General features: G+C 47.9%; 1 protein-coding gene across 2 annotated transcripts in view; it reads right to left on the bottom strand.

Moving 5' to 3' along the window:
- Arhgef28 (Rho guanine nucleotide exchange factor 28) overlaps nucleotides 1–12,477 on the bottom strand; it is a 295,501-nt gene extending 283,024 nt beyond the window's left edge. Inside the window, exon 1 of one of the 2 annotated variants that reach the window (XM_005356442.3) lies at nucleotides 12,120–12,477. In XM_005356442.3, the coding sequence (XP_005356499.2) occupies nucleotides 12,120–12,153 (34 nt within the window). In that variant the 5' untranslated portion in view covers nucleotides 12,154–12,477. Of the gene's footprint in view, nucleotides 1–11,887; nucleotides 12,045–12,119 lie in introns of those variants that run through there. The other variant, XM_026783747.1, reaches the window with a different exon arrangement.
- Between the last annotated feature and the right edge of the window lie 1,558 nt (nucleotides 12,478–14,035).

Genomic DNA, 14,035 nt, shown 5'->3' with positions numbered 1-14,035 from the left:
CCACACCTGTGCACACCATCATCTCCACACCTGTGCACACCATCTCCACACCTGTGCACACCATCTCCACACCTGTGCACACCATCTCCACAGCGCTGCCTGTTGCACGGCAGCACAGTGGCTGATTCAGCAGCCCCGAGAACCCGAGTGAATCGGAGGCCTCTTATTGCTGGTCCCCCAGAACCCCGCATATGTCTCCAAGTAATTATTAGCCACAGTCAGAGAAGACCCAAAATTCAAATAGAACCTCCACAAAAACTCCCTGGAGTGGAAATGCTTTACAAAGAATTTCTAGATAATTAGAGAATTTCTAAGTCCTACCCCAACCCCAGCAAGTCAAATCCCAAACAGAGCAAGGTCAGGTTTCTGCCCTAGTGTATAAAGCAGCTATGAAATAGAATATCTCAAACTTGACATATCCTAAAAGGTGAAAAGATGCCAAGCTTTAAAATATGGTTCTTTATGAGTATAATTTGGGACCTTTTATATTGATCATTGAGAAACACATGATAAACTAGGTTTTAGAAATTTGGTACACCAGGCACGGTGGCCCACACCTTTAATCTCAGCACACAGAAGGCAGAGGCAAGAAGATCTCTATGAATTCACGGCCAGCCTGGTCTCCATAGTGAGCTCTAGGCAGCCAAGGTTACTACACAGTGAAAACCTGTATAAAAAGAAAGATCACAGTTTGAGAGAAAATTGGGCTGAAGGTGGTGAAAAGAAAAAAGAAAGAAGGAAGAGATGGAATGATCTATTATAAATGTTCTTACTTTGTAAAAAACTGGTATTTATCAAAAATGTCCTACATTTCAGGCCATGTTTTCCATCGAGCCTAAAAGCAATGTGGTACATTAGACTCTGCTGCTAAAATGAAATTAATATCTATCTCCAGTCATCTTAGAATTCAATTAAAGTAATTCCTGGATTATTCCTGACTCATTCTGCCTGGCTACTCAGGAAGGGCTCTGACCACAACGTCACAAGCTTCTGTGACAGAGTCCTCCCTGAGAACCAACAGTCCTCCCCCGTGAAGACGCAATGCTGGACGACCATCTTCAAACCCAGCTTCCTGAACATGTGCATAAGGCCAGCCAAGGCGCCTCTGGGAACCAGACCCTATGCCAGTTATGCACGGGAGGTTTAAGGCACCATCCTCCCTCCAGAAAGCTTGAAAATGGAGCCAGGCCTAGTGACAGGGACCTGTAATCCCAGCTGCTCTAGAGTGCAAGTTCAAGGCCTGCCTGAGGTGAAAAGCGAGTTTGAGGCCAGTCTAGGCAGCTAAGGGGAACCCTGCTTCAAGATAGACAAAGTCAAAAGGGGGGCTAGAAATGTAGGCAGGATAGAGCGCTTGCCTTGCATGGTGCCCTAAATTCAGCCACCATTATCTATCCTTCAGCCACTGGTGTAGTTGGGAGGGGGTGGTGGGACCCGAGAGATGAAGTGCACAGGGGGATGGGACGGCCCCAAACCCTTGGATTTCAGATGATATCATCGGAGCCCAGCGAGGTAACATGACCCACATAAGATTTCAATACAAATTTCAGTTCTGACCCAACCCGAGGCATACCCAAGACTGGAAATACTTCTAATCCCTTCCTCCTGCAGATCAGCTCGTCACCAGCCATCAAACCCAACTCACAGTAACCAGACTGTTTCCAACTCATTTACTCCGCATATCTTACCCACTTCCTGTTTCTCCTGCCGCATAGCCACTCCTGGGGAATAAAGACTTCTGCCAGGCTCTTTGGGTTTTCTGTGGCTAAAAGCACTCACTGCCAAGCCTGACGACCTGAGTTCAAACCCCGGGATCCACATGGTGGAAGGAGAGGACTGACTCCTGCAAGCTGTCCTCTGGCCTCCACATGAACACCACGGTGCATGCCTATACATATACATACATGCATGTATGCATGCATACATACAAACACAACTATGTATATACATATACCAAAATAGTAATGTTTTTAAGATTTAAAAATCTCTTCTAGCAGCTGGAGAGATGTAGTAATAGGAGCCGTGGGCTGCTTCCCGCCACCCGGAAGCCATCACGGCTAGCTTTGCCCGAAATAATTACACGGACACTGTATTCTTTTAATCACTGCTTTAGCCCTTTTCTCGGCTAACTCTCGCACCTGGACTAGCCCATTTCTAATCATCTGTGTGTAGCACCCCAAGGTGCGCTTACCCGGGAAGATTCTAGCCTACGTCCATCCTGGGTCGGAGCTTCATCGCGTGTGCCTCAGAGAGCAGAGCTCTCGCCTCTGCCCGCAAGAGTGGAGCATCTCGTGTCTCTCTGAGGCGTCTGCCCCCGAGAGGAGAGCTGTCGGCAGACGCGAGTCTGACCTCACTTCCTCTTCCTCCCAGCATTCTGCTCTGTTTACCCCTCCCACCTTATGTTTTAACCTATCAGGGCAAGCAGCGTCTTTATTTAATTAACCAATGACCTTCCTCCATCAGAGAGAGAGCTCTTGTAGAGGACCTGGGCTCTGTTCTCAGCACACGCATTGCAGCTCACAGTGGTCTAACTCCAGTTCCAGGAAGTCCAATACCCTCTTCTGGCCTCCTCTTCCGGCACATGCGTGGTACACATACATACAGGCAAAACATTTGTACACACCAAATAATTAACAACAACAAACAAAACCTGTCCTAATAAAGCAACCTCCAAAGAAGACCAAGTACTCTATCAAGACAAGGCCTCCTTAAGGTGGTCATGGGAGGCTGCTTTCTCTAATCAGCCCCATGTCTGTTAAATGTGGAAGCAAAATACACAGTTAACCATAATGATCCAGTGGTTTGGAGTGTTCAATGCTATTGGGAAGCCACTTCAGGTCCCTACTGGCATATCATTATAAGATTTGTTTTGTTTTGTTTTTGTTTTATTGCTTTTTGAGATAGGGTTTCTATGGGTAATTGTCCTAGCTGCCCTGCAGCTAGGTCTTGCAGACCAGGCTGGCCTTGAACTCACAGAGATGCTTCTGCCTCTGCTTCCCAAGAGTGCTGGAATTAAAGGCGTGCACCACCACCACCTGGCCCATATTATAATATTTTTAACACCTCTAGAAGGTTAAAAATGAAAGGCTGTGTGTGAAGGCTTTGTCTCATAATTAACAAATTTTTGTACAAATTCTGACCTTTGAACTAAACATCAAAAATATCTCCGCACTGTTTCTTCTCGATGAGCAAGCTCTGAAGGTCCCACAAGCACCTCACATGACAACCTGGAGTAACCAGAAACACACTACTGAGAGACAGGCTTACTTCTCCTTTCAGGGGTAAGAGCACTTGTTATAAGCAAGAAGACCTGAGTTCACCCCCCCCCCTTTGAGGACCAATAAACCCCAGTGCTGCGAAAAATGGAAACAGGAGGATCACTGGGGCTTGCTACTCGTCACCCCAGAATCAGATTCAGTGAACGGCTCTGTCTGGAAGGAATAAGGCAGAGAGTGGACAGGACGCCTAACATCTGGGCTCAGCATGTGTGCGGGGGTGGATGCACAGCCACAAAAAAAAAGCAAACTAATTTTGGAGCTGGGACTATAGCTCGGTGATAGAACATTTACTCTGTGTGCACGTGGTCCTGGGTTCAATCCACAGCAAACACACACACACACACACACACACACACACACAAGCACATGAAGACACACACAGCTCTAGTAAAGCCCTAGTTAAAGATCTTGTACAGGAAACCTGTTCAGTCTCTGGGGGCTGTGATAACTGATACAAAAGCCCCTTCCAGAACTCCATGCCTGATAACTTTTGACAAGTTGAAATTTTGGCGGCTCTGAAAAGCAGCATTCGCGAGCTAAGCAAGCTACACATCACAGTGGCTTTCTGAAGGACAAGGAAGCCAGGCTACACTCAACCACAGCCATAAACCAAGGCCTTAATTTTCACCACCTCACACCATCCGAATCCGCCTCCACCAAACGTTACTCACAATTAAACCACATCCAAAACATCCTCCCAGGGTTCAAGCGGAAGGGTTGGGAGTTCAAGGTCATCTTTAGCTTCATCTACTGGGATCAAGGCCAACTTGGGCTCCCAACCCACTTTCAAGAACAGAAATGAGGAACCGTGCTCCTAAGAGTTGGGTCAGGCAGGAAGAAGCCCAAAAAACCCTGAATTCTTTCAACAAAATGTTCATCTCAACTTAGTTTATAAGCGAGGGTGTCAAGGGCAGAGCCTTGCGTGGGTGACAGAGTGGAGAAGAATGCCAGGGACACGGGGAGAACTCTGTCTGCTCGGACTTCGCCTTATTCAGAGAGAGGTGATGTTTTGGTCAGAAAGGAGAGGGAAAGGCAGGACTCTAACTCCCTGCTATGCAGAGAACTTGCCTCACATATGTGGGACCCTAGGCCTTGGAGATCTTTTGACTATAATCCATGGGGAACCGTGGAAAAGAGCAGAGGAGTCAATCCAGGAGGTAAGCATTGCCATTACAATCTCCAAAGGCAGAGCCTACAGTCTAGGCAGAAGGCATTCCATGTTGCTCCCAAATAAGGTTCTGGAGAGCATGGAGGGGGCTGATACGGCAAGAACTTCAAAGAGAAAGACTTGGAGCCAATGGGGCTCTCAGCAATGAGTTACTTAAGAACAGGCCCCACATCCCTGGGTGGAGGCAAAACAGATACAGTATACATCCTTGTGACAAGAAGGAGGGTTAACAGTGAGGTGCTGATAAAAATGGCGGCCATTAGTTCCCTCTGCCTGACACAGCCTACCATCTCTCTGAAGAAGTCTGTGGAGACACCCATTCCACCCCACCTCAACTTTAGCCTAAATGGCAGGGGTTTGTATCCTAAACATTACAGTTGTGAATGTGATAATTTATTAACACACTAACCAGTTTGGAAAGGGTAGAACAGTCATACGCAAGGAAGTAAATCCAAGAGAGATAAATATCTCCGAGGACTACAAAGGTGACCGCAAGCCTGTGAACGAGGTGCGGCTCAGCCGTAACCCACACTGACTGGAGCTTTGTAATCACAAGATGGTTATAAACTTCAAGGATCAAATGCACGGCTCACCAGCACCGCAGCTGCAATGTCATTGTTTCCAGGGCTCTGTGGGAACAAATTTAGAGACTAGATTGCTAAACCCTTATAACAGAGAGATCCAGATGGAGGCTAACCGTTCAGGTGACTTGAACGGCCTGACCCTAAGTCTGAACGGCAGCTGATCGTCCCCCATGAGCTGGGAGCTGAGGGGACTGTGGTTCTTCTGCACTCTGTCAGATGTCATCGGCAAGAAGCACATTCTGAGAAGAAGGTGGCAGATTGGAACGTTCAGCACAGTAAGAGAATTCAAAACCACATATGTTATCAATTTTTAGAAATGTCCTTACAAGAGCAATTGTTCAGAATGCCCTGCTTGTGGCAGAATCGTGGTGAAATTGGCTGAGAGAAACACCAAGAGAACATCATTCGGTGTTCAGCCACCTCAGCTTCCCACAGACCAGACTGTCTTTACTGCCTAGACGCTCCTTCTCACTGTTCTGGGACAGCTGGTTAGCCATTTGGGGGTATGTCATGTGGGTGAGATTTGCACTGGCAGAGACCAGACAGAAACTTCCAGGTGTCTGTCAATCTAAAGATTCAAATTCCATCAAGAACTTCATTTGTTTCTCCTGACATAAAGAAACCACTTCTTGAGAGAGGTCCACAGAGTGGCCCTGATACATCAGGAAGGACAGCCGTCTGCTTCCTTTCTGAGCATCCTTGCATCCCTGCATCCCAGTGGTTTCTAACTTAATCCAGACACAATACACAGGAGCACACCATTGCTAGTCTTTATGGAGATGTTGAAGACTGGAAAGACTTCGGATGATTATTAGCAAAAAATTAATCAACTAACACATGTGCACTGTACTTTAAGCTCCTACAAAATAGCCTAAATCAGGATCCCGCCACCATTGGTCATCTGATCAGGCTGGGACACTGAGAGTCACACAGAAACACACAGCAGGGCCCAGTGCCTGGTGGCAAGGGATCAGTGAGAAGGACCAATAGGATAGTGACGAGGGCTCAGACAGAAAGGCAGCTCTGGGGCTATTAAGTTAATCAAAGGCTTCCAGTGTTTGAGCTGGGCATCAAGGATTACAAGAGGTTCTATCTCAGGAGGAGAAGAGTCCTCCTGTGAACAAAGTCAAGCTAGAAATGGAATCACCTCTCAGTACCAAAGGGCTACCAGTTCCCTAACCCTCACAGATCCTAAAAATCCCAAGATGCTCAAGTTTCACAGACACTGGTGTAGTATCTGCATGCAATCTGTTAACTTCCTGCATGCTAGATAATTTCTAATAACCAATGCAATGGCAATGCTATGTGCATACTTGTGGCCCTTTTTTTTTTTTTTTTGGTTTTTCAAGACAGGGTTTCTCTGTGGCTTTGGAGCCTGTCCTGGAACTAGCTCTGTAGACCAGGCTGGTCTCGAACTCACAGAGATCCGCCTGCCTCTGCCTCCCGAGTGCTGGGATTAAAGGGGTGTGCCACCATCGCCCGGCCCCTGTGGCCCAATTTTATGCAGGTGATAACAGCCAGGAAATAATCGGTACATATTAGATACAAGATTAACTTGCAACCCACAGTTCGCTGGACCCAGGGAAGCAAAACGGTGAATACAGCTGGCCGACCATATACAGCAATCATTCCACATGGCTGGTGGAGGCAAAGTGTTCACCAAAAGAGACACCAGAGGATGACTGGCATGCCAAGGGCATAGAAGGAAAACCATGGGAAGAGGTAGGCACTGCTCCCTTCTGGAGACACTGAAGGATGAAGAATGCCAGAAACAGCCAGGAAGATGGCAAATTCAGCTCACGCTGGAGCGACCTCTTTTTCAAATGATGTCAGGTCCATCTGGAATGATCCCGGTGAATAGACTATCCCAGGTTTGAAATCCTGCAGGAGGGGCTCAGAAAGAATTGTCCACAGTCCCACCCGTCAGAGGGAACCCTGGACATTCTAAAACTCTAGCATTTGGGTATACATCTAACCATGAGGTCAGTGGAGCAAGGAAAAGGGAAATGGTTGAGAAAGAACCAGGTGGCGATGCACAGGCAATCAGCCAGAGTGCTTACAGGGAAAGGCAGACATCGCAACCAAGGATCATTTGCCTGAACCACGCAGCCCTGCAGAAATGCCGGAGAAGTCCTTCGTGAGACTGACTTCCTTTGCTCCAGAATTTATCTGTACCATGAAATTAAAGAAACAATCAGCTTATCATTCCTTCTCAGTGCCACACTATTCCACAAGGGGACCAGGTAGCCCGCTGACCCACGCACGTGGGATCCAGACTTCCTTGTCGGCAACCTCTTGGGACTAAGTCCAGAAAGATAACCTTAGTCTTTCAGTGCGCTGACTGTAAATGCTTATGACCACAGCTGCAGCCACAGTGCTGGCCTGGAGACCGTGCATGCCCAGTCTTGTGGATTACGGCCAGAAAAGCTGAATGGACTGAGTGAGACTCCGGGCACTTGTAAATTTCAAGACGGCACAGAATGTTCGAACTGAGAAGGTCTTAGAGACCATGGATCTCATCCTTTCTGGATGAAGCAAGACCAGAAATGACTCCTACTTGCCCAAGGTCACACAGACGGGAGGTTATGAAGAGGTCTGTGCCTGCTTTAGATTCCCAGCCAAGGACAGTTTGCCCTGGATCACACTGACCTCTTGCTGTCTTTCCAGCTGGAAAGCAGGCAGGTGCTGGGGACCAAACCCAGGGCCTCACAAGCTGGGCTTGTGTTCCATCTACCACTAAGCACCACCACTAACCAGGGCCACTCTATAAATGCTGCATTGTCATTTGTTGTCAACATAATGTCCACCAATTTGTGACACTCCATAGTTTATCTCGTCAACCAATGAGGCACGTTACTGTTAACCTGGTTTCACTTTTTTTTTTTTTTAAACCCAGTACGCATGCTGGGCAAGATATTCTACCACTGTGGATTATGTCCTGCCCTTGTTATTTCCTTTTCAAAAAACAGAAAATCTGAGGAAGAGAGCGATCACTAAGCCAGGACAAAGACAGGTCTAGTACACTGTGGCTTCAAAGTCTATACTAGAAAACATCTCGTTAGAGTTTATGACATATGAACTCTTTATAGAATGAGGAGAAGAGAGTAAGCATGAACACCACAGGCACAATTACCATTGCCGTAATGAACTTAAAATCTATCTGCTTTTAAAGTGTTCAGTCGATCTCACGGGCTGACTAGATGGCTCAGCAGATGACAGTGCTCGCTCCCAAACCTGATGAGCTAAATTCAGTCCTGAGAACTCACATGGCAGAGGGAAGGAACTGATTACTAAAAACTGCAAAGCTGCCCACTGACCCCTACATGTGTACACACACAATAATACATACATACATATACATACATACATACATACATATGATTTTAAAAATTCTCTTGGTCATGCATTTGAACTTTAAATTCCTATTACGTGTGTTTATTTGCTTGTTTGTTTCATGTGTGTTTCTATGCCTTGACTCAGGTGTGGAGGTCAGAGGAAAGCTTTCAGGCATTGATTTTCTCTTTCTGCCACATTATCTGGCTCAGCAGCAAGCACCTTTATGCTCTGAGCCACCTTGCCTGCCCTCAGTTATCTGTTTGTTCAGGAAATGTCTGGATACATGTTTGATGGGACTATAGAAAGCATGCTAGCATTTCAAGTACATATTTTTCTCATGCTCAGTCATCACAAGGAGCTTGCCCCTTGCTAGAGGTAGGAAGTGACTCGCCTGCTGGTTTGGAAGGGTCTCTTCTGGGCAAGCTTAAGTTACTGCCCGCTGCCTGCTTTGGTGGCCCTTTCCCCCAACACATGCATACACATACCCTTCCGTTCTTCAAGGAACATCATTCTTACGTTAACTTTCCACTAAAATCAAATCTCAAATTAGTAATAGCCGAACTGAAACCAGAGATTGAACCTCTAAAGATTAATAAAATATATTTTTGATAAGATATTCAAACCCAACATCACTGGAATAAATAACGAACATTCAATTATATATTTTTCACTTTCCCTCTTACTAAAGAAATGATGTCAAATCTCATTATCTCGCTTACCCAGGAGAAGAAATCCAGGAGCAATAACAGCTCAAATAAGCAAATTACAACTGTATCTAAGATCAAATTTCGGGGAGAAAATGGAGTACATTAAGAAGATATACTGCCACGTAGGCTCATTTCCCTGGCCAGACGTCTTCACTGTGGAACAAGCAAACCTCCATTCTGCAAAGAGGACCAATCCTAAAAACACAAGAGCCACACGAGTGTCGCCCTGTGCCTGAAGTCAACCACCCAGGCAAGGAAAGCCAAGGGCAGTCACAGGGACACAGCGACCCTCAAATTTGCTGACTGGGTGAAAAGTGAAGAAAGTTTCCACAGAGCGTGAGGCACGTGGCCCAAGCAACAATGCTTCGCGTTTTGACAATATCTTTTCAATACTGTCATAACAACAGTGGAACCAGCTACCAAGGGCTGGATGAAATGGCAGACTATAATCTATCTGCTCCAGAAAAGAAAAACAAAGCAAAACCTCTCCTTTGCATGCCTGACCTGCACCTGGTAAGCAAGAAAACATCTCTACGCTCAGCGTTGCCTAAGCAAGAGATTCGGACCCAAACCCACCGGGTGGCAAAACGTTTCCAGTGCAAAAGACCGTGTTTCAAATACACTACTGTTTTTGATTTAGCACCCTCCATAGAAGCTGCCCAACATGAGCCAACTCTTCAAAACAAATCTTACCTAAAGTCACAGGGAGAACAAGCCCAGAACTACTCTGTCCCACTGACAGTAACACAGGTACCATTGCAATGAAACCAAATCTACACTCCAGAGCTGTCCTATCACCCAGGACATTGAAGCATAATAAAATTACAGCCATCTGGGACTTCAAGAGTAATTTGGGCTCTATTTGGCTCTCTCCTAACCCTTTGCTGACAGAAAAGGGGTTTCCAACATTTACATTATGAATTTTTCCTCTTGGGTGTCAAGACTTGACCACAAACTCTAGCAGACATTGGTTAGAGCCTAAGTACAAATTTTATACAAAATGCTTAATCTTAAAGTAACAGTATATCCCACCACTTAATACCACTCGGGTTTTCGCTCTTCTCACATGGCATACTAAAGGAAAGAAAGCCACGTGTATCAAAGCACTTCTGAAATGCGTCTCCAGTGGAAGTCTTAGCCACAAGAATGGATTCTTATGAGAACACAATAAGAAAATACTTAAGAATTCTCCAAAGCACCCCCATGATTTAAAAGAAAAATGTACTGAAACCCTAGATGGGCTAATGAAATTTCACAGACCCTTCATTACCTACTGATTTCCTTCTGCGCCTTGAAACATTTCTTAACTACTGAGAGGGCAGACGGCACTTCAGAGGAAAGTCCCGTAACACACCTGTTAGGGAACTGGCTCACCATTGGCTCGGCTGTGCGGCCTTGATAAGAGAGAAAAAAGGCAAAGGCAGCGCGAACACTGGTTCTCTGTTCTCGTCTCATGTCACATTAGCCAGAACCCTCCCGCGAGCTCCAGACCCAAGAACTAGTTCTGTGCCTCAGTTTCCCTACCCACTATCAAGTCCCCATCAGAACATTAGTTACATTGAAATACTGTCAGAGTACAACTTCCAACGGCTTTTGCAATATTCTCTTCTTTCAAATATTTCAACGGAGTTTTAGCTCGACTATTCGTCAAGATTAAACGAACCCCTATTTGTTTTAACAACATCGACATAAAAAGCCAAGGCAGACGTATGGAAACCTTCCCTGGGCAAGGTTAACAGCACTTGGATTATCGCGTCCAAAGCAGACCCTACAGAACCTAACTAGGGCGAGGCTTTGGTTTTGGATGTGCTGTAAGAATAGGATTTCATTCACAGACAGCTTCGGAGCCCGAGAACAGAAGAGGACAAAACACCGAATAGCAGCGAGTCCGTTCTTTATAACTATTTCTTGATATAGAATCAATGTGCAGAACCAGTGGTCAGTCTCCACGACTTGGCGCACCTAAAGACTGGGACTCCAGCAGGGGTCAGAGAGCCAAAAGCTGGCAAACACAGATGTTGCCCTTAACCCGGGCCCACCCAGCTGTAACCAATAGGCGGGCGCTGTGGGCTCCTAAAGTAGTCTCCCTTAGAAACCTGACTGGTGTCTGGGAAACGAGAGCTGGGTTTCCTGGGTGGTCCGAACACCCAGTGTCCACAGGGCTCACAATAAGCGAGAATGCCTTCTCCGCCCGTGACCCCTACCACCCACACTAGAGTATTCCAGCGAAAACCCGTGAAACAAGTGCATGCATTCCCACGGAACCCTAAAGGCCCCTCCCAAACAAGACAATCACAGATGCTTTTGTAAACTCAGCAAACGTTTTCCACAGAAATAAATGTCCTGAGCTTGGGACTGACCAGCAGTCTGGGGTCCCCCAAGCACCTCAACTCCGGCCAGTAGCACAGATGGAAAGAGGGAACCCTGGCTCTCAAGACGCTCCCTTCACCACCACCCTCATGCCATTGATTTCCACCGCTCGCGGTGAGCTGCGGTTGAACTCCCTCACCCTCCGCCCCTTCCCATCCCGGTGCCCGAGGGAGTGAGGGGTGGCCGCTGCCTCCGCCCCGGTGCGCTCCGCCACTGCCGCCTCCCACCCCGCAGCGCCTAGCACTTGTTGCCTTGCCCCAGAGACCAGGAGGCGGCGCCCATCCCTCCAGCTGCCCAGCCGGCAGGGTGCAACCTCTCGCCACCTCTGCGGACCCCTGCGTCCTCGGAGACCCTGAGAAACTTTGTCCCCTGAGAACTCAGGTGGGCAAACTTCACCCGGGGCTGCGGGGAGACAAGAGGAATGGCGCTCCCGCAATCAGCCTTTACCTGGAGCTGTGGCCCGGGAACGCCAGGAGCCCTGGCCAGGCGCTGTCCCCGCGGCCTGCAGAGGGCTACACACCGGCCAGCGTCGCCCGGAGCGAGCGGGGAAGCCGGTCCCCAGCTACCCACGCCCCTCCACTCCGCTGGTCGCACCGAGGGGCGGAGTCACCGCTCCCCGCTCGCCCGCCGCGCCCACAGCTGGGGCCGCCCCCGCGCCCCCCGGTTCCCGCCTGCCCACCTCCGGCCTGCCGGGCTCGCCGCCACCTCCTCATCACATGGCCGCGCCCGCCACCGGCTCCAGGAGGAAACCTGAAGCTGCTGTGACTCCGCCGCCCCCCCTCTCCCTCCACGGGGCGGCGGCCGTTCGCCTCGGCTTTCCTCCGCGGCGGGCACGGAGCGGGAGCTGCTGGGCCAGGCAGGGTTGCACCCTAGCGGCGACGCCCGCTCGCCCCGGGGGCCTCCACGCCCTGGTGGCGCCGGAGGAAGGAGCTGGCCTGTCCGCTCCTAAGGGGAGCAGTGCCAGGCCCTAGGGAGGCTCGGGTTGTCCTCAGCCCAAAGCCACCACACCCAGGGCATAATAGCACCAGGATCTGTTACAAAAGGAAGTACTATTTTAAAAGCAGCAGTCCTCTTAATTCATGGGGATGATGGATGTTACTCTGGTCCAAAGCTTTACAGGCTCGATTCCCTAGGCTTTTCTGCACACAGGTGCCTAAATGGCATCTTAAAAAAAAAAAAAAAATAGGTTTTTTGTTTTTTTTTAAAAAGTCATAGCCACGTATACAATACTCAGCAATGTGAAGGGACCCCCTCATCTTGCTGCACCTAGTTACTGGGTTACTCAACCCCAAGGTAAAAATTCTCTTCATTATACGGCTCACCATAAAACGGTAAGTTTAAGACGACCGTTGCAGCTTTAAATATAAAATTATGCATCTGTTCTTCCAAAATAACTTTGAATATTGGCTTTATTTTTCTCAAGATGTCTACATGAACACGAGAGAGGTGGTGGCCCCAAGAAACTGGGCCACCAACTCTCCAAATCAGAAGCAGGACCCCTCCCTAACCATCACCACCAAATGCCCTGGGCCGCCCTCCTAATGCTCCTGGTTTAAGGAGTGACAGGATAGCAAGAACAGACGTCCAGGGGTCCGCGGTCTTTAGTCCTGTCCCAGCACGGACGCTGCTCTTCCTTCCTGATAAAGGCCCTGACATTGGCCTTGCATTACTATTGACACACTCGCATCAACCGACCTCACACTGCAGCACCTTGGGCCTTAAAAAAGAGCCCTCACCATTGAAGAATTTCAAGGTCCTGAAATTAAAAAAAAAAAAAAGCAATAATATTATTTTCAAACATCAATTTTTTTTTTTTTTTGGTTTTTTCGAGACAGGGTTTCTCTGTGGCTTTGGAGCCTGTCCTGGAACTAGCTCTTGTAGACCAGGCTGGTCTCGAACTCACAGAGATCCGCCTGCCTCTGCCTCCCGAGTGCTGGGATTAAAGGCGTGAGCCACCATCGCCCGGCCAAACATCAATATTTTCAATGTGAAAATGTCAACCGGAGAGTAGCTCCGTCGACACACCAGACCAAAACAGTTTCCAAGCTGGTTAGCAGGAAAGTTCATAAAAGAAGCCTTCATTGTTGATCTCTTTGTTGCTGTCATCCTTTTATTTTTTTCCCCTTTTTCATCGATTCTGTCATATAGCTAGATAAAAAAAGCAAGGAATTGCGGGAAGAGGAACAGGTATTTATACGCATTACCCAAACCTCTTCCACACTAAAAAGAAGCAAAAGAGAAAACTGTCACTAACACTCTCAGCAGGATTGTGGACGAGGACATGGAACCCCACTAGCTGCAGCTTTTCTTGCCCTCTCTCAAGCACTGAACTTGATCAATATTTAAATAAGTACTTGGCTTTCACCTGCTCTAGGTTTAAACTCTAAGCGCCTGCTCTGGTGACTTCAAAAGAAGCCGGTGACTGCCTGAGGCAGCAAGATGTCCCTTGTGTAAAGAACCTCTTGCATCTGATTGAACTCGCTCCTGCAGACACAGGTCGCTCAGGACACCAATAGCGCTGAGTGGGGCTGGAGCTGCAGGTGTTTAAAACTGAGGTGAATCTATAGATTGCAACAACCTAGATGCCCTTCAATA

The sequence above is a fragment of the Microtus ochrogaster genome, chromosome 19, assembly GCF_000317375.1.
Source record: "Microtus ochrogaster isolate Prairie Vole_2 chromosome 19, MicOch1.0, whole genome shotgun sequence".
In the NCBI taxonomy this organism is placed as follows: Eukaryota; Metazoa; Chordata; class Mammalia; order Rodentia; family Cricetidae; genus Microtus; species Microtus ochrogaster.
This window is presented reverse-complemented; position numbering and strand designations above follow the sequence as displayed.